We start from the raw sequence: 25,490 nt of genomic DNA, 5'->3' as shown, positions 1-25,490 counted from the left end.
CATGTAACCTACATACAACTTTCACATCCTCCAGCATGCTTTAAATCATCTCTAGATTACTTACAATACCTAGTACAATGTAAATGCCATGTAAAATAGTTGTAAATAACAATGTAAATGCTATGTAAATAGTTGCCAACATGTGGCAAGTTCAAGTTTTGCTTTTTGGAACTTTCTGGAATTTTGCTTTTTTTTCCAAATATTTTCAATCCATGGTTGACGGAATTCATGGATACGGAACAGACGACCAACTGTGTATAAAACAGCTTATAAATGTTAGTTCCACAAATGCTGACTAATAAATATTAATCAGTTTGGAGTTTTAAATTGATACCTATATAAACGTTATTTATTATTAATGCTCTTGAGAATTGTTGGTATGACTTACCTAACATTGTATCCAGGGTACTTTCAGTAATTTTGAGGAAACAGAGTTTTAATAAACCAAAGGAGGATAAGGCATTTTGCAGAAACTTTTAAATACCAGATTTAAAGTTTTACTTACAATTGTGATTGTCTGTATCTTCTGTCCAGTTAACACTTTCCAAAAGCATTTTCTCATCCTCAGAAGAAATAATTTCTTCTATTACCATGAGGCCTGGAGGCAAGGCTTGAAGCCCCAACTCCTTCCACTGTGCTGTGGGAAATGAAATTAAAATAGTCGAAATACAAAACTTAAAGTTCTCATAGACAAATAATTCTGTCCAATAGCCATTTATCAGTTCATAAAACCCCAAACCTCATTTTTAGAAATAAGAATGCTGAAAGGCACACAACATATTAAAAACAGAAAAATAAAGGCCAAGATAAAAATTATGGTACATTTTATCCACTGCAATTATCAATAGCAAATAGAACAGTATTTACTTAAATATTTTGTTTGAACACGATTAAGCCACTTTTTAAATCTCACTAAGAAAAAAGGTTTCTCATAATATCTACAGTATGCACCTCCATAAACAAACCAGATTCTAAATACTGAATACAAAAATTCAAATACTCATTTTTGCTCCTATGGTCAAGTAATAGAAAAGTGTAAAACAACAGTATGGTGGTTTCTTAAAAAACTAAATATAGAGTTGTCATATGACTCAGCAATCCCACTCCTGGACATACATCAGGACAAAACTATAATTCAAAAAGATACATGCACCCCAATGTTCATAGCAGCACTATTTGCAATAGCCAAGACATGGAAGCAACATAAATGTCCACTGACAGATGAATGGATAAAGAAGATGTGGTAAATACACACATACACACACACACAATGGAATACTACTCAGCCATAAAAAAGAATGAAATAATGCCATTTGCAGCAACATGGAAGCACCTAGAGATTATAATACTAAGGGAAGTAAGTGAGAAAGAGAAAGACAAATACCATATGATATCACTTATCTGTGGAATCCAAAATATGACACAAATGAAACAGACTCACAGACATAGAGAATGCACTTGTGGTTGGTTGCCAAGGGGGGTGGGCAGTGGGAGAGGGATGGTTTTGGGAGTTTGGGATTAGCAGATGCAAACTATTATATATAGAATGGATAAACAACAAGGTCCTACTATAGCACAGGGAACTATATTCAATATCTGTAGTAAACTATTATGGAAAAGAATATGAGAAAGAATATATATGTGTGTATATATATGTGTATACACACATATATATTCTTTCTCATATTCTTTTCCATATATATACACATACATATATATATATATATATATATAACGGAATCACTTTGCTGTACACCAGACACTAATACAACCTTGTAAATCAACTATACTTCAATAAAAAATGCATAAAAAAAATACATCTGGACCTAATACAGGATTTCAAATAAAAAACACTCCAAAACTCATTTCATGCAATTTCTTACAGTGTTCAACATGCTGAATGGGGGAAAACCCAAGGACAATATTTTTTGATTAAGACTTATTCTTACAACATTGTAAAACAACTGTACCCCAATTTTAAAAAAAAAGACTTATTCCTAAAGCATACAATTTTCAAAAACTGATCACAAACACAAAATACGAAAATAATCTAGTTTTCAAAATCTGAAAGTTTAAGTCAGATTTAAAATTAAGTACACATAGGGATTTCCCCAGTAGCACAGTTGTTAAGAATCCGCCTGCCAATGCAGGGGCCATGGGTTCAATCCCTGGTCCAGGAAGATCCCACATGCTGCGGAGCAACTAAGCCCGTGCGCCACAACTACTGAGCCTGCGCTCTAGAGCCCGCGAGCCACAACTACTAAGCCCATGGGCCACAACTACTGAAGCTGGCGCGCCTAGAGCCCATGCTCCACAACAAGAGAAGCCACCACAGTGAGAAGCCCGTGCACCGCAACGAAGAGTAACCCCCACTCACTGCAACTAGAGAAAGCCCACGTGCAGCAACGAAGACACAATTGCAGCCAAAAATAAATAAATTAAAAGAAATTTTTAAAGAAATTTTTAAAATTAAGTACCTATAGACACTGAGAATTATAACTTCTAAAATATATCTTTAAAGGAGTTAAAGTTTCCTTTGAAACTTATTTTATAAAACATAAATTTGATCATATTCTACTCACCTACCCACTCCCAGCATATCTAAACAAAACTCTTTAATTGCCTAAATAGGTGGCAAATGAATATAATAGGAGGAGATTAGAAGTCTAAGTCAAAGTTCATCTCAATGCATCTCATGTCCATGGCTCAGTGGTGAAAAGATGTAATAATCCCTGCAGCAATTCTGTAAATCAGTCTGCAAAGCTTTTATTTAAATTAGTTAACTTAATTAATTTAAATAAAATTAAATTTAAAAAACAAACAATCGTGTTGGACAGTACAGATATGAAATATGAACATATTTCCATCATCACAGAATGTTCTACTGGACATCGCCACTCTAAAGCTTTGGGGATCTTTGGTAGCTAAAGCTGCTCCTCCATAATCATGAACCTTGGCACATAATCATTTGGATCACAATTAATTCCTAAGTGATTAATTGAAAGCTTCTGGGTAGACACTGCAAAATAAATTGGTGATCTAAATCCTCAACAATAAATTTTGAAAGACACAGTTAGATAGCAGGCTTCCAAAATAACATGCATACATAATAAATATATTGTTAGGTTGGTAAGCTATGTCTAAATAACCTCTCTTCAACTACTAGTCCCATGCCTGTACAAAGTATGCACTTAAAGAATGTTTGTTAAACAAAAAGGGGTTGCTTAACTGACGTTCAATTTTGTTTCACAATAACTGAAACTTCTAACTGAGGTATGAAAAGAAAACTCACACAAAAGCAAAAACCATTTTTAAAAAGATACCTGTATGATATACCTTTTTCCACAAAATTCAAGTACAGAATAATCTTTTGTCCTAAGTCATCCACTATTTCTTTTCCATTGAGAGTATCATAGGCTTTCTTGGATTCTTCTACAGTTTTGTATCTTACAAATGAGTAGGGCTTATTAGGTGGCATTAAGAGAGCATCCACCAATCCACACTTCTCTAACACCGGGAGCAGTTGGTTCCTACTCACTCGGTTACCCAAACCACCATTGGCAACAATCAGGCTCTTAAAAAAACAAAAAAAGAAAGTAACATGAGCAATTAATATCAACCTTTTATTAAGATATTGTAAATAATACTGATTTTTAATAGCCTTTTCAGTAAAATATTCATTTCTTAATGACCATACATACAAATTAAAAGATAACTTTCACTGTTCATAAATTTAACATAATGAAACAGAAAGAGGAGGCAGAGAGAAGAAACAAGGATTTACATAATACTTGCTTTTTTACTAGACACTGTGCTATATGTTTTTACCTACTCAATCTTCATTAACATAATCTTCACAACAATCCTACAAAGTGGGTAATATACGCCCCACTTCATACAGAAAGAAACTAAAAATCAGAAAAATGAGGTTAAGGTGGTGATTAGTTGGAGCTGGGTTTCAAATTTACTTCTGTCAGTTTCCAGAATCCATACTTTTTGATATAACCATTATACAATGTTTACTAAAAACTAAAGGTAAAGGTACTGGCTGGAAGAAAAAAACAATTACAAGTTCTATTGAACATAAAACAGGAAAAATTTCCTCTGTATGTGGGGTTATTCAGTCATTTTGCAATTAAATTGTTTTCCTTTGTAAATATCATGCTTACTTCCTGTCATTTGCAATCCTGTTCAACTTTACTCAAGGAATTAGGTAGGGGAGGTCTCCTATTTTTATTCTGATGCTTATGGCCTAGTGCCATTATAGTCTCTGTACTTAAAAAACATTCTACACAGCATTAATATCTTTAAACTCTGTAGCATAACAAAAGTAAACAACTGATGGCCTACGCTCATCAGTTTCATCATTTATACCAGGTATTGGCAAAACTTTTCTGAAAAGGGCCAGATAGTAAATATTTTAAGCTTCACAGGTCATATAAGCCTCTGCCACATAGTCTTGTTTTATTCTTAAACAACCCTTAAAAATGTAAAACTCATTCTTAGCTCACAAGCCAGATTTGACCTAAAGACAGTAGTCTGCCAACACCTGATTTATATGAAGCCGGAGTGTAGAACATAATGTTTTAGCTTCACGTGCATAAAATGGGAATATCTAGAACCCTGTTTTAAAAGAATGTAAAACAATTATTATAAAATTGGATAATAAGTAAAGCTCTGTTCTTTTATGGGGCAGCCAATACTTTATATGTATGTAAGTATACACACGCACATTAATAAACACATTAATACAATACTATAAGATATGGTATAAAATTTAGTCTCAGATGGCTTGTCCTGGACCTCATTCAGTGAAGTTATAAATTAAAGTACCAGAATAGCTTGGCCATATGTAGCCATAATTACAAAAACATTTCCAATATTCCCAAATCTAAGGAACTGCAAAGGTTTTGTAAATGTCAAGGGTCCACTGTCCCATCTAGGAATTGGGGAAAACTGAGAGGTGACTTGAGGAATACTAAGGGTCCTCAAAAATGCTATCCAAGTGACTTGTGGGCAATGCTAAAGGTAAACCACACAAAAATGAGTGCAATGGTAGAGGGAAGGGAGGAACTTATTTATTATTACATGTGAGTTACATAATATAATGAAATGCTTAATTTAATAAATAGTTGTTCGGCCAAGCAATTTTTCCAGTAATAGGAAGAAGAGAATTCATACTTTAAGTTATCTTCAGTCCTGATAATCTGAGGATAATGGCTCTAGAAAAATCTAACAATCACTATAAAGTTGTACAAAGGCACCTATACTTATACAGTGAAAAAAGCATTTGTTCTCCCCTAGATAGATAATATATAATTGGAAGTCCATCTACAATTGTTTTCTCTTCCTTTAAAAATATTGAGGAGAAAAAAATAATCAAGTCCAAATAAAATGACACTTTGGAAGCCATGAAGGTGAGATTAAAGCTTCTAGAGGTCTGAAGAAAAAAGTCAACCTCAACCAGAAACAAGTTTCAGAGGCAGCAAAGAAACTTAACCCATTTCTTTTCTCACCACTTGTCTTCACAACCCCTGTAAGGGGAAAAAAAGCCAGTTATGCTTGAGAATTGATGAAAATAGGGTATGTCATAAATCTTCTGAATGCCTCACAGCTTCAGTGAGTCTTGGCAGGAAGTGTGTGCAGACATTAATTCTAATCTATTATCTACTCCATCCTTTTTTGAGGGATTTGGTTTAAATTCTCTGAAGTTATTGGGTTTGTTTTTTTTTTTTCATGTATATGTGCTTTTATTGAAGGTGTACTTCAGGAAAGGATAAGTCCTCCATGATGCTGGTTTTTTGGATGATACCTTACAACTGTTTCTTCAGTGATTAGCGCTTGATGAAGATTTCGCACCTGCAAAGCACACTGCTCGTCCGCCCCATCCAGGCACTCCTGCCCTCCATTGCAGAGCCAGGCCACAGGAATGCATCTCCCGCCACAGGCAGCTTGCCTCCTCACGTTACACTGTATTTCATCGGTCACAGAGCCCCCGAGCGCCCAGCGTGGCCAGCATGGGTGGCAGGAGCAGAAGGAGCACCCAGCGTCTCATGGCCACGAGGGAACAGTGCAGGAACCTGGGCGCGAGGCACGCTGTGCGTGGATGCCACGGGTGAGGGGGCCTGAAGTTATTAATATTTAAGAAAATCTAAGTTTGGGCCTTTTACCTGCTAATATTAAATCTCCCTGAATAGAGCGCTCATTCCTAAACTATGATGCAGTACAGAAGACAGAAAAAGCATGATAGAAGAGTACTGGTCTGAGAATCAAGAGGTCTAAATTTTAATCCCAGCTTCACCTCCTAAATTGTACGTCTTTGGTCCTCAGTTAGATGCTAGCTAAGCTGCCTTACTAGTGTTACCCTATATCTTTAGAACCAGAAAGAATATGATAAGAATACTTTACATTCATGTGGTATTTTAATGACATATATGTGTTCTCTTTAGAATGTAACAATCCAATGGAATAAAAAGTATGTAATACTATGTCCTTACAAATGAAGAAAGCTGAGGTCAAAGGGTACTGCTCATGTACAAATACGTGGAGAAGCTAAGAGTTAAAATAAGTTCTTCTCATTCATAGACCAGGAAGAGTTTGTGTGTGTGTGTGTGGAGGGGGGTTGGGGGGGGCATGTATACATACATACATATATATCATTTAATCATTGCCCATCAGAAAATAAAAAGGCTTTGTAAATAAGGTCTCATAAATAAGAAATGTTTCACAGCATACAATCAAATACTTTATAATAGAGATGAAGTTAGGAATAGAAGAAAGAAGACTGCATTAGGGTACAAAAGATCTAGCTTTAGGTTTCTATTCAACACCTTATATCAGTGGACATAACACAACCTTTCAGAACCTTAGTTTTCTCATCTACCTCATAAGGATTTCTAGGGAATTAAATATAATAATGAATATAAGTATGCTTTGTAAACTGTAAACAGTTGTATAGTGTTATTGTTATTCATACAGAATTACAACTTCCTCTAGTTCAACCAACACAGTCAGTGGAAATTCAAACTATACTAGGCTATGTCCCAAAATAGAAAGTTAGCAGGTCCTATCATACGTATATTAAACACAGATCGTAACACATGATGGAACAATTATAGCCTTCTTCTCTGAGCAATTATTAACAAATATTACTTAGAACACACTAACATGGCAATACATTTACATTCAAATGATAATAATAGTTTTAGGTCACCTGAGTAGCATAGGATACTGTCTCAATGCCTTCATGTCTCAGCAAAGTATGCCTGGCTTTAATCTGTTTCCTTAAGAACTTCTTCTCAGTTTTACTGAGTTTGTAATTACTTTGGTGGTTGCTGTCCATGGCAATACTTAAAAAAAAAAAAAAAGTATAAAATGTCAACCTTAAAGAGTCCCAAGAAACAGTTATAATAACACTATTCACGTATTTTATAGTTTATAAATATTTCCATGTGATAATTTTTAAATGGTTACAATACTTGTCACCAGCCAAGAGAAGTGAGAACAAACAGATGCATGGACAATAAAGGAATATTTAAGAAGGTAACAAAGAAGCAAGAACATCTAATAGCATCTCTGGTAGGTTCTACAAAACATGTCAATGCTTTAGTGCTATTAAGTGAGCTATTTTCCCATATGCGATCCCTTTACTTATGAAGTCCTAGGTAAAATGTGCCACAAACAAATCTCACAACATAATGTTAGGAAAGGAAAAAAAGAAGAAACAAACAAACAGACAAAATTTACAGAAGAATATCCAGTATGATTCCATTATATAAAGTTCAAAATCCAAAAGTAAGCCATATATTGTTTAGAAATACATATATAGCATAATGCAAAGAAAAGCAAGGAAATGATAAACACAAAGTTCAGGAGAGAAGTTATTTCGGGGGGGGAGGAGAGAACTGTGATATGAAAGGGACACATAGAGGCATCAAAAGTATTTAAGCTAGGTGGTGGTTTAGGTGTTTGTTTTATTATTTTTAAGCTATATGTTATATATTTTTATATCTATAATTTTTTAAATAACAGGTGTAAGAACCCCATAGAATTGTGTTTTCATTTTTTTTGAAATATGTCAATCAGCAAGTAGTTACTGAGTGCTATTCCAAAAAAGGTCTTTGCACTATCCAAATCAGCACCCTACATCATGCATTATTATAGAAGTCTATTTTATTTTGTTCACAGAATTTAACACAATTTGTGATGGTTAATTTGCTGGCTTAATTCCTCCATCAGGATGTAAACTCCAAGGAATGCCAGCACACAGTAGGTGCTCAACAAAAATTTGTTGAAGGGATAAACAAATGATAATGAGTGAATACACACATGCCTACTTATGGTCTCGGCACTCTACAGCATGCAAATACAATACATAGTTTATGCTTTCAACCAGTTTATACGTTAGTTGAGGAAAACAAACATTAAACAATGAAAGAATATGACGTGTCTTTAGATAATTAAGTGTTAATGGTCTTTATATGTGATACAAATTAGAGACAAAAATGATAAGATCAATGTTAACTGGAAAAGTTTGGGAGAACTTCAAAACAAAAGGGGACTTGAGCTGAGTATCAAAGGACAAGAAATATAGAGTCATATGGAAGGGAGGGTATCCAGTGAGGCAATAAAGAACAGAAGCTAAAAACAGAAATAGATGCGTCTGGCCAAGACAGTGAGTAGTAGACATAATTTTTTAGAGCACAGAATGTTGGCTGATCCACCGATTCCACTCTTCACCCACTTGAAAGTCTTCAAAGTTAGCAAATGAAATAAGTTTAAGAAGTTAAATAAAATCATATTCCAGGGACTTCCCTGGTGGCGCAGTGGCTAAGAATCCGCCTGCCAATGCAGGGAACACAGGTTTGAGCCCTGGTCCTGGAAGATCCCACATGCCGCGGAGCAACAAAGCCCGTACGCCACAACACTAGAGCCTACACTCTAGAGCCCACGAGCCACAACTACTGAGCCTACGTGCCACAACTACTGAAGCCTGCGCACCTAGAGCTCGTGCTCTGCAACAAGACAAGCCACTGCAATGAAAAGCCCACATGCCTCAACGAAGAGTAGCCCCCGCTCGCCACAACTAGAGAAAGCCCGCGCGCAGCAATGAAGATCCAACGCAGCCAAAAATAAATAAAATAAATTTATTTTTTTAAAAAATCATATTCCAAAACAGCTCTCAAACAGTCAAAACTCTAATTATTAATCTTTATGTATAGAGAAAAATGCTGAGACTATTGAAAGAACGGCCAGTAATCCAGTTTAGCTAATACATGGAGCACATGTGATAGGAGGTAAGGCCAGTAAAACAGTCTGGCTGGACAGCACAATAGGGAAATGAGAGGCAAAAGGACTTGCAATAACCCTGCTTAACAAGTAGAAATGCTGGCCTGATCTAGGGTGAAGGCTGTAAGAAGAAAGGAAATAGGAAGAGAAGGGGAGAGGGCAAAAGAAAAGTTCAAGAATAATCAATAGCCCTGATGACTACTTGGACATAAGGGAGAGAAGAATCAGAGATCAGTTACTAACAGGACAGAGCCTGAGTGACTGAGAGGCTAGTGATGTCATTCCAAAACTGGAAAGTCAGAAGAGGGTCAGGAAGAGCTGCTCAGTAAGGGAGGTGATGAGTCAGATTTAGGATATAATATGTTTGAAGTACTGTTAAGATACACAGTTGCAATGTCTGGCTGGCAGATGAAAAACATAAAGTGGCAAAACGAGAGAAATGAGGTTAGAGAGAAAGCTTTAGGAGTCATCGTTACACAGGAAGGGGACAGCTGAATATATATTTTTAACATTGCACTAATTATTTGTTCTAATGTTTGTCCCCTTCCACTGGACGATGAGCTCTTTGATGACAAGAATTAAATCATATTTTTGTTTCCCCAGAGCCTCCTTCAGTGTTTTGAGGCAGTATAACATAGTGTTTAGGGGTCCAGGTTCTAGGTTCAAACCTCAGGTTTACAATTTACTAGCTATATGACCCTGTGCGAGTTACTTACTTATTTCTGTGCTTAGGTTTCTTCACCTATAAAATAGGAATAATAGTGCCTATTCTTGGCACATAACTCCATCCAAACCCTGCACTAAAAAACTTCACCAAACTCTAGCTTATAGCTGCATAAAGCCATACCCTAGGATGACCCCAGCTCCCCATTAAAATGGCTGCCTGAGAAAACTTAAAATGCTGCCTGGATATTTTACTATTTGTTCTAACATCTCCTAACAATAGGCCCCTGACCTCCCTTCTTTTTTAAAGCACTTATTAAAAATGGCTTACAGGACTTCCCTGGTGGCACAGTGGTTAAGAATCCTCCTGTCAATGCAGGGGACACGGGTTTGAGACCTGGTCCGGGAAGATCTCACATGCTGCAGAGAACTAAGCCCGTGCGCCACAACTACTGAGACTGAGCTCTAGAACCCACGAGCCACAACTACTGAGCCTGCGTGCCACAACTACTGAGCCTGCGTGCCGCAACTACTGAAGCCTGCACACCTAGAGCCCGTGCTCCGCAACAAGAGAAGCCACCACAATGAGAAGCCCGCGCACCAAAACGAAGAGTAGCCCCCGTTTGCCGCAACTAGAAAGAAAGCCCGCATGCAGCAGTGAAGACCCAATTCAGCCAAAAAATAAATTAATTAAATGAAATTGCTTAAAAAAACCAGCTTACAATTGTGAACATGTATCTCCTGCAACTCATACATGTCTCTCCCAAGGACCTGAGAACCATTCCTTTGAAATGTTTTTTATTTTGTTTTTTTTTTTTTTGCAGCACCATGCGGCTTGCAAGATCTTAGCTCTCCCACCAGGGTCTGAACCTGCGCCCTCCGAGTGAAAGCACGGAGTCCTAACCACTGGACTGCCAGGGAATTCCCCCTTTGAAATGTAATCGTCAGGAAGGACAGGGCCTCTGTCTCTCAGTCTCTGTGACAGGATGGAATCCTAACTTTGATAATTGCCAGCTGGCCTAACTGCATTTACACTGACCCACCCTTTATAATTTTTTACTTCTCAGACTCTACTGAGCACCCCCACACACACACCCTAATCACTTCCACACAAATTGGAATGGAGTTTAGCTTTTTCTCCTACTGTCAATAATTACTAAATAAAGTCTGTTTTCACTGCTTTAACTAATGTCTGGCTGTGTTATTCTTTGACACTATCTCATAACTTTGTTAAAGGTATTAAATACGTCTACTACTAAATTACTGTTAATTTCCAGAAGAGCCAGATAAGACTTGTTTAAGAAGACCAAGAAAAGCTGAGGGCCCCTCAAAGGAATTATCTTATTGCCACTCCATTCCAAGATCATCATTTTTGCAGTTAGCAATGAAGAACAGGGATGAATCTACTAAGAATTTTTTTCTAAATATGTTACGTGAGCAAAGACTGCAAAGTGGAAGAAATGAGAAAAAAGATGATGCTGAATACATTTTTTAAAGTCTGACACTTAAGAGTCCAGCAGCAGTAGATGGAGCCTCATAATCACATTTCTGTCATCCCCTTTCCCTTCTCCTTCCCTCAGTGAGGCAATATTACTACATGTGAAGAAAGACCAGTCGAGTCACCTCACCAAGGAATAGGCTGATATCAGTGCTGAGATGTGGAGGTGCCCCCTTCTAACAAGGCCACCTCCCTGGCCAAGGGATTTCCACTATTGCACAAAGGCTTGCATGCTCCTTGCCATGTTATGGGATGTTACAGGAGCCAGGTCACTATTTATTATAATACCAGCCATGCTGAGTCCAGCCTAAGCACACTCTCCATAGGATAATAAGGGTTTAGAAATCACATCTGCTCTGTTAGTAAGTTTAACCCCAACACATCCTACTGGATATTGCCTAAATGGTAATAGTAATATGTGTGTCTATGCTCTCCTTAAATAAGACAGCCTAAATGAACCAAGCAGTATAGACAAATGTTCCTGTGCTTCTATGTAAATTAAATTTAATTAATAGCAAAGATTGGAAACAACTTCAATTCCTATCAGATGATCCCTGGTTATAAAGTATAGTACAGGTATACAAATTATACATACAAGTTTCTAGGACATACAAGATATCAGTGATATGGGTTGCCACCAGGAAGGGAAAACAGGTAGAGTAGGTACAGGAATGAGAAGCTCCTCTTTTGTAAGTTTTGAATTTAGCAGCTATTCAAATTGCATTACCTATTTAAAAAAAAAATTTTTTTAATGATTAGAAAAAATTGACCCATCACTTGTCATATCACCTCATTTTAATTCTTTGAAGAATACCTACTCTATATTTTCTAATGCCCTCAGTAATTGTGTTTATTCTGTCTCCCTCCTTTAACTTACTAGAAAGTAAGCTCTATGAAAGTAGAGATTCTGGGACTTCCCTGGTGGTCCAGTGGTAAATAATCCACCTTACAATGCAGGGGACGAGGGTTCAATCCCTGGCGGGGCAACTAAGATCCCACATGCCGCAGGGCAACTAAGCCTTAGCGTCACAACTACTGAGCTCATGTGCTTCAACTAGAGCCCTTGTGCGGAAAACTACAGAACCAATGCACCCTGGAGCCGGTGCGCCACAACTAGAGAGAAGCTCACGCGACAAAGAAAGATCCCGCATGCCTCAACGAAGATCCCACGTGCCTCACCCGAGCAGCCAAAAATAAATAAAATAAATAAATAAATAAATAAATAAGAAATAAGAAAAAAAGAAAGTAGAGTTTTTTTGTCTGTATTATTCACCCTGTAGCACTCAGCACCTAGAGCAGGACCTAGCACCTAGGAGTTACTCAATAAACGCTTACTGAGTAAGCCTAAACTTATTAAACTTGCCATCTTACCTCCTAAACCTCTTCGCCAGGATTCTGAGCTTGGTGGTCCTCTTCAATGTTTTCATTAATATCTAATGTGTATCTCTATCCCTGCAATTTTCACATTATATTATAATTACCTGTTTGTGTGCTGGGCTCACCCAGAAGGCTGTGACTTAATTGAAGGCACAGAACTTGAGTGCCTAGAGTTCAGCAAGTACTCAGTAAATACCTGTTAAATGAAATCAGCCAAAACTATAGGTTCACAGTACCAGAAGCCCAGGGGTCTCCGGTTTTACTCAAAAAAGAGCATAGGAAGATTCAGCTTTGTAAGCTACCAGACCACCAGCAACATCCTTTCTTCACTGCATTGGCAGGGTCAAAAAAACCCCTGAAGCTAACACCACTGACCAACACTCCTCAGGTTGCAACCGCCTGTCTCCAACCCCAAAAGAAACTGAAGATTGACACAGACACCATGTGAGCACCCGCAACAAATACAAGCACGTGCACCTCAAACTCTGACAGGACCACCCCACGCACAGACACCCTACTGCCCACGGACCATCCCTCCTCTCCCTGGTGAGGTCCGAAGCTCTTGAGGCAGATAGAGGAGACCGGAAGAGGCCAACAAGAGAAAGCGGCGATTTGCATTCATCATGCCGCCAATGAGAAGTGCCACAAACCTCCGCCTTGACTCAGGCTGGGTTCTCACCACGCGGGTGCTCTCTCCTTCGGCAGCTTCTCCCACTCTATCCCAAGAAGCCGCAGAGGGTACAAGCACGTCAACTCTCCTGGGCGCAGCCATGTTGGAGAAAACTGCACTACATTTCCCATGAGTCTGCGGGGAGATGACCGGCGTTCCCACAATCCCTTTCGCCTCCCAGAGCCTTTAGTGCCTCTTTCTCTGCCAAGAGTCTTTGACCAGTGAAGGGCTGGCTCTCCGTTACAGTGAAAATTAGGTTGACTTTTGGGGGGGCATAGCAAGGGTTGTTAGTGCAGCTTATTTGGGGTAGCTCCCGAAATGGACACGGTCAAACAGGTTTCTGTCCCTCGGTCCCTGAGTAATGCCCCCCTCCGCCTTGGGCTCTGTGCATCTTACCTCCTGAGTCTTAAGGGAATGGGAGAGAAGCCTGGGGTCTGAAAGATGACACTGCATAGACAAGAGAGTGGGAGGTGAATATGCGTGAATGTGCCAGGGGAATGGTGAATACTACCGGGTGATAGAAAGATGTGTGGAAGAATGTTGAGGGAGGTAGGAGAGGGAAGATGGGCTGTGCTACATTTTAGAAGAATTTACGCCATTCTGTTCTGTAGGCCTAAGGGGATCCCAGAAAGAAATCGGGTAATTTGACGGGAGCTTCTGGAGGAAGGTAGGAGGAGAGACTAAAAGAAGACTAGGTAACAGGCTATTGCAGTGGTGAAGTGAAAAGGGAAAAGATTTGGTAACAGATCAGAAGTAAAAGACACAGGAGAGGGTGATGATTAGCTATTGTTCCTGCTCTAACGTTATTTGTGTGATATAAATGTATTATAATCATGCTGCTTGCATTGGATTATGAGCTGTGTAAGTGCAGGGAAGGAAACTTGGGAGTGGGAAGGAAATCACTTCCTTATGGTGCTGAGACAGTGCCCCCATTTTCACCCTACCACAGTGGACTATCAGTAAAAGTTAAGGTTGGCTGCTCAGGAAAAGTGGCATTGACAAGAGTGTTGTTGAGTGGATGAATGATTTGTATGGAGAAAAGATTAGAAGGAGGAAGGAACAAGTTGGGGAAGCAGATAGGAAGCCATTGCAATAGTCCAGTAAAACGAGCGTGAGGCTGAAAATGAATAGCAAAAGTGAAGACACAAACTCAAGCTAGAGAAATCAAATCAACCAGATGTTGCAAACTACTATAGAGGGCATAAGGGAAAACATGTTAAATCTCCCCATTGCATTCTTGCTTCTGCACTACTGGATGCTTCAAAAAAATACATTCCTGTAGAACTTTCTGTGACGATGGAAATGTTTTTTTGAGTTGTCCAATATGCTAGCCACTAACCACATGTAGCTTTTGAGCATTTCATATGTGGCTAGTACAACTAAGGAGCTGAATTTTGACTTTTTAATTAATTTAAATGTAAATAGCTGCATGTAGCTAGTGGCTACCAAATTGGACAACAATGTAGAGACATGGATGGACCTAGAGACTGTCACACAGAGTGAAGTAAGTCAGAAAGAGAAAAACAAATATCGTATATTAATGCATATATGTGGAATCTAGAAAAATGGTATACATGAACTTATTTGCAAAGCAGAAAGAGACGCAGATGTAGAAATCAAACGTAGGGATACCGGGGGGAAAGGAGGGTAGGGGGTGGGATGAATTGGGAGACTGGGATTGACATATACACACTATTGATACTATGTATAAAATAGATAACTAATGAGAACCTACTGTATAGCACAGGGAACTCTACTCAGTGCTCTGTGGTGAACTAAATGGGAAGGAAATCCGAAAAAGAGGGGATATATGTATATGTATAGCTGATTCACTTTGCTGTACAGTAGAAACTAACACAACATTGTAAAGCAACTATACTCCAATAAAAATTAATTTAAAAAAGGGAAAAAAAACTGGACAGCAAAACAAAATATCACCTTATGTCCTGTTGACCAAATTCAGTTTATTTCATTTCTACATCCACCCTGCTTGAAGGTACTGGAGCTTTTAAACCTTTTAAATTTCCTGGCCTCTGTGAAAAAATTCTCTCCTAGTTTTCTTTACACGTTCTGATCACTTGTTTTCAGAGTTTTTCACTAGCTTCTCTCCCTTTTCCATGATTAAATGCAGGCAATCCTTCAGGTTTTGTGTTTGACTCTTTTATTCTAGTCTCCCTATCTGCCTCTCCAGAATTTTAAAGAGATTTGTGACTCTTCTAATCTTTATCTTCAGTCCCTGCTTCTCTTTAGGAGGCAGTTTGATTTAGTGAAAGCAATATGGTCATTGGAGTATGACCTGAAGCAGAAATTGCAAAACAGCATTTACCTTTGGGGACTGATATAACAATTTAACTAACATATATAAAGTAGCTATTAAATGGTTGTTCATTCCTTTTCTACTCTTCTGATCCTGAGTTACAGGCCCAAATTTCCAACCACTTGCTGTCCATCCTTATTTCCATATCCTTAGAAAAAAGTAGATACATATAAAAAATTTTTTTTTCATTTGGCCACACTGTGCGGCATGCAGGATCTTAGTTCCCCAACCAGGGATCAAATCCAGGCCCCCTCAGTGAAAGAGCCAAGTCCTAACCACTGGACTGCCAGGGAATTCCCAATCCACATAAAATTTTGCATGCAATCCTTTTTATACAGGCCCTTATCTTTTGTTCGGAATATTGTGTGAATAATTTCTGCCAGAGAAGATGACTCCCTGAAGTGATTTCCAGCTACATTAAGACCCTGTTTTATTCATTATGTAACTCCAGTGTCTTCCATACTCTTGTAATAATAGAAATTCAATAAATGTTGAACTGAAAAGAAACCTAATTTGAAGATAGAATTCATCTTTACCTGTGCCAAAAGCTTTACACAGTGATTTATAACAATTTTTCAAAGGTATTAAATGCTTACCTAATAACTCTTCCCTTAGTAAAACCCCAGTCTCAACTTCATGATAGGTGAGTCCTCTGCGGGAGTAGTGCACAGGTTGGCATGATTTTTGCATAAAGGCCCAGATAATAAACTTTCAGCTTTGTGGTCACATATTCTTTTCTGTTGTTGTTGTTGTTGTGGGGGGGCGATGTGGAGTTACAAGTTTTTTTAATATGAAAGCCTTTTGGACTTCCCTGGTGGTCCAGTGGTTAACACTCCACGGTCCAAATGCAGGGGGCACGGGTTCGATCCCTGGTCAGGGAAGATCCCACATGATGTGTGGTGCAGGCCAAAAAGAATATGAAAACCTTTCTTAGCTCCATGGCTTATGCCAGCAGGATTTGGCTCATGGGCTATAGTTTGCTGACCCCTGGACCCTCTTCCTGGACTCTGTAATCCTGAATACAGTCTCAAGGTGAAGCTAAGTTTGACACCACCACTGACGACATTTATTATGAATTACAATATAAATTAATTTAATCAGATTGGCCAACACTACATTTTAAAGTGTGGAAAAGTAGAGATGTGTCCCACAGTAGAGTTCCAGAAATCAGGGCTAGGAGCAACATAACATTTAGAATTGCTTTTGGTTGCCAGTGACAGAAAACTGAACTGAGTGCTTGTAAACAAATCATTACTTTTCCTCAAATGACAAGCCATCCAGACAAAAGCAATCACTGGCATTGGTTCTGCTATTCAAAAATATCATCAAGAGGACCTAGGTGCTTTCTAGTCTCCTGCTCCACCATCCTTGGTATGTTGACTTTTATCTTCATTCTTGACGTCTCCTGGTTACAAGGTAGCTGCTGCCACTCCAGACACCTTGTCCTCCCACTAGCGTCTCTAGCTGGATAAAAAGAGCAGAGTCTCTATCTTTTCACCTAGGAAATGAAGCCTCCAATGGAAGCCCCCTTTTTTCTTTGACTATTTATGTGTTACATATAATGGTAGGCAGAATAATGGACCCCCAAAGATATCCACACCTTAATCCTGGGAATCTGTGAATATGCAGATATAATTGTTTGCAAAACTTTAAATAGATTATCTAGGGGCCCAATATAACCACATGATTCCTTAAGAGCAAAACATTTACCAGGGCTGGAACAAGAGAGACCAATCATAAGTCAGAAAGTTTCCAAGTGTGAAGGGTTCAACACACCCTTGCTGTCTCTGAGATGTAATGGTCCATGTGCAAAGACTGAAGAGATGCTCCTATGAGCTACAGGCAGTCCCCAGCTGATAGCCAACAAGGAAATGGGGACCTCAGTCCTACAACCTCAAGGAACGGGATTCTACCAACAACCTGAATGAACATGGAAGCAGATCCTTCCCAGAGCATTTTGATAAGAGCCCAGCCAGTCAACCCCTTGATTCTGTCCTTAAAAAACTCAGAGCAGGGAAACCAAGTGAGCCAACCCAAACTTCTGGCCTACAGAACTGTGAAATAATAAATTTGTGATAATTTGGTACAGCAGCAATAGAAAACTCTTACACATGCTTACCCTAGGCCAATCATTAGCTAAAGGGAGTGGAATTACCATGACTAGTGTAAGCTAGTGATGATTAATTCCATGGGGCTGGTATGAGGCCCATCCTCCCTGAGACGAAGAGATCTTGATAGGCTACACTCTATCTGGAGAAAAATAAAATTAGTGTTCTATTAGCAAGAAAAAATGAGAGAACAGCTGTTGAATAGACAATGAACAGTCTGTTCCATAAAGGGCTTGAAAATTTCATTTGGCTGGATTACCATAATATGGTCAATCTCAAAACCTAAAAGAAAGGGATGCTAGAAGGAGGAGTACTCTCATCAACTAATAAACATTCAAAGGTAGAATTCTAATAGCTATTATATTTCATTCAAGATTCCTCACTCAGATAACATTGAAAATGTTCCCAGAGTCCTTGAAAACTGTAGATATTTATTATGGTTCCGAAATGTAATACCATTTTACTACAGTTTCAAATTCAATTCCTATACTTATGAGGTTCCTAATTTCCCCTCCTGCCCCCCCCCCCACCAGACCATCTGTTTTTGGCTACCTTCTGTTTTTTTCCCCCTCTGTCCCCAGTGACAAGTGTGTTAGTTTTGCTTTTTTTCCTATTTTTGGTTTTAAAAAAGCCCACACTTTTATTTCTCAGTCTTTTCTCTCCACTTATTTTATCCTTCCTGGTTAAATGATAAATTTATATGAAATTCCTTTCCAAACTTTGTCTTCTCTGCTGCATCCCTGGATTGCTGGCTTCTTGAAACTCCATCAGGAATGCATTATGTAAAACCACTTGATGTTCATTGTGACATTTGAGGACTGAATGAATTATTCATGCTATAGTGATAAAAATTCAATGAAAAGTTTCCAGTTTTATAAGTCATATGGTGAAAATATTCCCATGCAGTAATGAGAGGCAAAAGCAACCAAAAAGAAAAAAGGAGCCAGACTTTAATTTGTAATACAAAACACAAAACTCTGCTTGGAGGATTGTTTTTTGGTCCATTGCAAAACATGTTAGCTACAAAGTATTGGCCAATTCCCACCACCACCCCTCCCCCAGAAAATGGTTTATTCTAGAGCCTGAAGACCTGCTTACGTCACAGAATATTGTTCTGCAACATATTTTTCAAGTAGAAGAGAGTAAAGAGATAACAGATCTTTAGGGTGGCCAGAGGAGTGGGATTTATGGATTTTTAAAAGTTACGATAAAACAATTTTTTTTAATGTTTCTCTTAACTCTACAAAAAAAGATTTCTCTCAAAAATGAGGTGTCACCTCACACCGGTCAGAATGGCAATCATCAAAAAATCTACAAACCATAAATGCTGGAGAGGGTGTGGAGAAAAGGGAACACTCTTGCACTGTTGGTGGGAATGTAAATTGATACAGCCACTATGGAGAACAGTATGGAGGTTCCTTAAAAAACTAAAAATAGAACTACCATATGACCCAGCAATCCCACTACTGGGCATATACCCTGAGAAAACCATAATTCAAAAAGAGACATGTACCACAATGTTCATTGCAGCACTATTTACAATAGCCAGGACATGGAAGCAACCTAAATGTCCATCAACAGGTGAATGGATAAAGAAGATGTGGCACATATATACAATGGAATATTACTCAACCATAAGAAGATATGAAATTGAGTTACTTGTACTGCGGTGGATGGACCTAGAGTAGTAAGTCAGAAAGAGAAAAACAAATACCATATCCTAACACATGTATATGGAATCTAAAAAAAAAAAAAAAAAAAAGGTTCTGATGAACCTAGGGGCAGGAAATGAATAAAGACACAGACGTAGAGAATGGACACGGTGTGGGTGGGGTAAGCTGGGACAAAGTCAGAGAGTGGCACTGACCTATATACACTACCAAATGTAAAATAGATAGCTAGTGGGAAGCTGCTGCGTAGCACAGGGAGATCAACTTGATACTTTGGGATGACCTAGAGGGGTGGGATAGGGAGGGCGGGAGGGAGGCGCAAGAGGGAGGAGATATGGGGATATATGTATATGTATAGCTGATTCACTTTGTTATACAGCAGAAACTAACACAACATTGTAAAGCAATTATACTCCAATAAAGATGTTAAAAAATTATAAACAATTCATTTTAAAATGTCTAACTAATTTATTGGCTTCATACTATCATTAATCTCTCAAAGACCCCAAAATACAAAGATACTTGCCCAGAGATGGCAATTTCATCATTAACCATCCTGGATGTAAATCCACATTTCATACAATCTTCATGATCATTTCTAATTTGGGGGGATTTGTTAGAGCTGATTTAGATGGTCTTAGCTTTTACTTACATTATGGCTAAGACCTCATACTAAGAGCATCCATTTTGCCATTTTCTATTGGTTATCTGTGCTTCAATTATTATCTTCAACTTCACTGTAGGGAATTTAGAGTTTTCTAACCCACTTGTCCATTTTGCAAAAATAGTTTTTGGGTTATATAAGCATTTACCAGGTACAAAAATCATGTCTTACTTAAAGCTAAGGAGGGAGGGTGCCAGAAGCAGCTCCCCTGCCTGCGAACTCCCACTCTACAGTGTTTTTTTAGAGCACCTCTCAGAATCTGTGACATGTGACAGTCAGACATGCAGACCTAATGAAACCTCCAGCATACTAAATGTGAGTGGAGATTAATTTGATTTTGACAAAACCATAAATAGAATTTCTAACATATTCTTCCAGATAACGTAAGTTATGTACACTGCACATTAGAGGTCACTGCCCTTGGGCATATTTCTCAAAGGATGGTTCTCAGACTAGCTGTATCAGAATCACTGGAGTACTTGTTTAAAACGCAGAGTTCCAGACCCCATTAGATATAATGAGTCAGCTAAAAGCAAATATAAGTTTTAATAGTTTCTCTGAACCCCAATGGATTATAGTGTGTGTTTCAAAATCTCTGGGGCCAGGGCCCAACAATCTGCATGCTTAACAAGCAATCTTGCTAGCAACCACTGAAGAAAATTATCAACATAGAGCTCTTTAAAAATCTGCTCCAGAGTAACAAACTGTCAAGTTTCTAATATATTTTGAATTTTTATTTCAGGTGAAATGTTGTAACTTTATGAGGTACAAGGGACCAAGAAGCCAGATGATACAGTGCTCAGATTATTAAAGAACCCATACAATTATCTCAAAACTATTCTAATTATTGATATCTCCATATCACATTTTACAGATATAGCAACTGAGACTTAAAAGACAAACTGTATAAGCTGTTTAAGTAGGAAATAGTTTTTAAGAGTGATTTACATTCATGTCTGTGTTCCTACATGAATAAAAGGGCACAGTTTTATAAAACATATCTATCTACAGCTACATTTTAGTGAGGTATTAAGTACTTACTACACTTAACATACTTTATTATTTAATCCTAGCAAGAACAACCCTAGGAATAAGTTTTATGTCCTCAGTTTTACAAATGTGGAATCTGAGGCTCAGCAAGGTTAAGCAACTTTCCCTAGTTTACATAATTAGTAATAGAAGCAGGATTCCAACCCAAAGGCCCACCTCTTTTCCAATTGCAACCATTATACTCAGGGACACCATTGCAGAGAAAATGTCCTTGTTATTTTGCAGTCTATCCAAGAGTTATGGGACAAATATAGACATGATAAACATGAAAAAGGTTTTATTTAAATGGTTGCATCTTTTAAGCAAACACATGTAAAAATAATTTACACAGTATAACTTTAACCTTCAATAAAGATAGTGTGTCCAGAATCTTAACTGAAAGTTTAGATGCTATATTATTAATTTTCAAAAAGACAAGCAGCATTAATTGTCTTGTTTTCTTCTGTTTCTGTTTGTGCCAGAAATGGTTGGATATCAACATTTTCTCAAACCATGTAGGTTAATAGGATGTTAACTAGACCTAGAATTTACTTTTCAACATCTCTAGGAAGCCTGTTGACATTCTCAGAATGAGAAATTAATAATTAGCATTGATTATGGAACTCTTCATAAATTTAACCATGCCATTAATAGAAATAACTTTGAAAAATCATTTGAAACAAGAAACTTAATGAAGTTGAATTACTGAGGCAATGACATAGGTAGACCATGATCTCAAGTTAAAATGTTTTCCATGCCTGTGAAAATATTTGCTTGGGGTTTATGAGTCTCTGACAGATTTCTTATGTCATCCCCTCTATTACAAATTCCTGCATAGTTTTAATGCTTTTCCAGTCCAATGAATATAAATCTTATTGTGGCTTCATGTTAATTGGTTCTAATCTAACTCAAGGAGTTGGGGTGGGTGAGGTGGTTAGACAAGCCTTGGCTGAGAGTTCAGGAAACAAAAGGAGTTAGGGACAAATTGTTAAAGAAATGGGGATCTAGGACCTAAAGAAATATAGTAAGCTCATATTTCTTTAATATAGCAGGCACTTTTGATCAGGAGATGGCAACAGTGGAAGCAGGAACTTATAGAAACAAAAAAGGCAAAGTCCTGGGCAAATATCAATAGTACTTGGAAATTGGGATCCTGCCTCAAGAGCTCCTAAATCACCAAAAAGTCTTCTGGCTGGTATGGAGGCCTTTAGGAGGTGCCACATCACTGAAGTGATCCCAGGCTTCTCCCATTCAGAGAATGAATAGGAATCTAAGCACTAAAATCAAATTAGGAGTAGTGAGCAGCTGTTACCGAACCATGGTAACAAAAGGTCTCTCAAAATCCAGCCCAGTTTATACCAAGAAAAATCAACTAGAAGTAACAGACACCAAAGGACTGTAATAAGAAACAGAAAGATGAACAAGAATTTAAGCCACAAGTCACAGAACAGAGCAAAAAGCAAGTCTGACTGGGAACCAAAGATGATGACAGAGTGGTCAGTGCCAAAAATCTAAACTGGGCCCGTGGTTTCGCCAATTATTAAAGTAGTGGTGGGGAGCATATGGGCAGACTCCCCGGGAGGACTGGGGTCAAGGCTAGGAGGTATTTTGGCAATGGACAATGATTGTTTCTTTAAGGGTAGTTCAGTTTCTTGGGCTGTACTGTAGATGTCTATAAGAGCACCTAAAATTGAATGGTGTAGATCACAAGTGCCTCCTTCCTTTTCATTAGCTGTTGAAGTATTGAATAAATACAGTGATGGAGGATAGAAACCAGGGGGTCAAAATTAGTCAGACAACAGAAGGCTAATGAATGATTTTCCCAGTATCTTAAAGAAATGGGTAGCGAGGGATTATGAGACCTAATCACCAAAAGGAGAGATATTACAGTAAAGAGTTCACTTCTAGTACAATGCCATGCATTCTTGGTTGTGCCATTTTATAAAGAATGGCTTGGTCTCAAGATGATCTAGAACTGTCTTTAGTTCTAGACAAGTCTATAGCAGAGATGAAAGTTGAAGCTATAAGTGTCTGGGGACACTGAAAGTGGAGAAATGGGTCAAACTACTAACCGAAGAAGAGCTGAGAACCTTTGCTTGGTGTTCTAAACAAAAACCTTTAGATTTGAGTGATCATTTGCATTTCCTAAGGGATAAATGTGGTTCAGGGTGCTACTTCCCCTAGGCTTACTTTTCTGTTAAAGCAGGGTTAAGATCACATATATTGGGTTGTCTGTCTGGTCCAGAGACCAGATTAAGCAAGAATTATTCACCTATTCTTCTTTTAAGTTATAGGACCTAGTACTCAGCATCAGATACACAGCACAGCCTCAAGCCAGCATCTACTAGGTCAAAAACAGTCCTCTTAAGTCTCTCTTCTTTCACATCAGGATCCAAGCTCGTACTCTCCTGGCTAGTCAGGTTTGGAACAAGTGCTTGCCAGAGATGGTGCCAAGGTAAAGGATGCCAGGCAGGCAAAAACAGAATACTCAATAGCCAGAGTACCCTGGGTTTATTTCTTATATAAAGGGGGCAAGAGAGCCTCACAATGAAGTCTGATATGTAGAAATTCCTGAAGACTTGAGTTTCAGACTTTGATCACCATGATCCAAGCCCTCAGGCCATGAAAAACATGGTGAGAACACCCCCTTGCTCCTAAAAAACTGAGAGGTAACTGGGAATGTCATCCATTAGCTATGGAATGCCGGTCCCCACACTAAAAGGACATGGACCATGGAAGAGATAGCATTTAAAGGAAGGCTCAATGCTAAGGTGTGTCAAATTAGAGTCTGGCTATGCCAAGACAAATAAAATGTACTTAGAGAATATCATGAGTGCTAGAAGGAAGTACCTGTAGGTGAGGTCCTATATGGAACTGGAGATTGAGGCTTCAGCCAACAATCTATCACTAAAGACGTAGCCAAGGTTGACAAAGATCCAGTCCTATTAGAAGAGGGTGGGAAAAATGCAACCCCCATCACTCCAAACTAGGCAGTTTCTATAACCAAGCACAGGCTGGGAAGCCAGAGTTTCAAGTTATGTACAGATGCTGAAAGAGGACAACATGAAGCAGCCCAGACAGGAGGGAACTTAAGGCCTTTAATATGGAGCTTAGCCATCTCCACCCTTGGTATACATTGAACATATGGCTGGAAAATTCTGACTGCCACAATTGACATAGGTCTGCTGTAAACATTTGGGGTTTGAGCGCCTCTCTGCTGTGATACACTTCAATTTCTATTGGAGAAAGACTTCTAGCTTAGGACTTAAACATTGCTTTATTGCTTCTCTCTCACACTACCGCTGTTTTTCTCCCCACAGGTTTGTCAGGGTCCATCCATAAGTGCCATCAGGGGGGTTGTTACTCACATAGCAAGTTGCTTATCCCTTGAGGCAAATGATCTTCAGCCTTATATTCATGTGATCAGTAAAAGAGTTCATGACTAGATTCTAGGTCCTAGAAAACTAGAAAAAGATAAGTCAACACCAAATTGCTAGACAGGATTTCTGTAACTCCTCCCCACATGTCAAACTGTCCGTGAGGTGGGCTTCACTGTGATGAGTTGTCCCATGTGCTGGGCCTTCAAGAGTTGGTCCTCCTCAGTAAGGAAGGAGATGTAAGAACTCAGAGCAGAATTCTCCTCCAATAACTGCTGGTCTAGATGCCATAGAGCAAATTGTTGCAAGGGTTAAGTCAGGACCTGGGAGGCACAGCTGAGGCTGATAGTCCACTCATGTTCTTCTTTGCAAGTTAGGTTGTCAAAAACAACTCTCCAACTCCTTAGTGGACATAAAGGCCTAAAAGATACATATGTACTCAAGTAAGGACAAAACACATTCAGTTAGTCTAGCAGCAGCTAATAACAGGAGAAGCCACCAGCAAGAAGAGTCAGGACTTCTTCAGCCACTACCGGCAAGGTCAGCTTAAACCCAAGGGGAATGTGCAGAAATACACATAGAAACTAGACATCAATCCACCAGGGTTGCCCGAAAACAGTATATTCAGAAAGCAGGACACACTTGTAAGTGACATGCAAGCAACATAAAGGTAGCAAAGTCATCACAGAACAGTGACAAAAAAGAGAGATCCAACAGCAGGCAATTCTTGAAATTCCCAGCAAGCATCTTTACCAGGAAGTCCACCAGAAGGTAAAAGGCTTTAGTCATCAGAGTTTACAGGTAAAACGCTCTCCTTAGAAGAGCTCCC

At 38.6% G+C, this 25,490-nt stretch overlaps 1 protein-coding gene across 4 annotated transcripts in view; it reads right to left on the bottom strand.

Moving 5' to 3' along the window:
• ALKBH8 (alkB homolog 8, tRNA methyltransferase) overlaps positions 1–24,731 on the bottom strand; it is a 78,117-nt gene extending 53,386 nt beyond the window's left edge. Inside the window, exons 1-4 of one of the 4 annotated variants that reach the window (XM_082409496.1) lie at positions 24,653–24,731; positions 7,214–7,349; positions 3,337–3,574; positions 506–637 (exon numbers count right to left, since the gene is read on the bottom strand). In XM_082409496.1, the coding sequence (XP_082265622.1) occupies positions 506–637; positions 3,337–3,574; positions 7,214–7,342 (499 nt within the window). In that variant the 5' untranslated portion in view covers positions 7,343–7,349; positions 24,653–24,731. Of the gene's footprint in view, positions 1–505; positions 638–3,336; positions 3,575–7,213; positions 7,350–13,476; positions 19,610–24,652 lie in introns of those variants that run through there. The other 3 variants (XM_082409497.1, XM_082409495.1, XM_082409498.1) reach the window with 3 other exon arrangements.
• Between the last annotated feature and the right edge of the window lie 759 nt (positions 24,732–25,490).

The sequence above is a fragment of the Balaenoptera physalus genome, assembly GCF_965194825.1.
Source record: "Balaenoptera physalus genome assembly, chromosome: 10".
In the NCBI taxonomy this organism is placed as follows: domain Eukaryota; kingdom Metazoa; phylum Chordata; class Mammalia; order Artiodactyla; family Balaenopteridae; genus Balaenoptera; species Balaenoptera physalus.
This window is presented reverse-complemented; position numbering and strand designations above follow the sequence as displayed.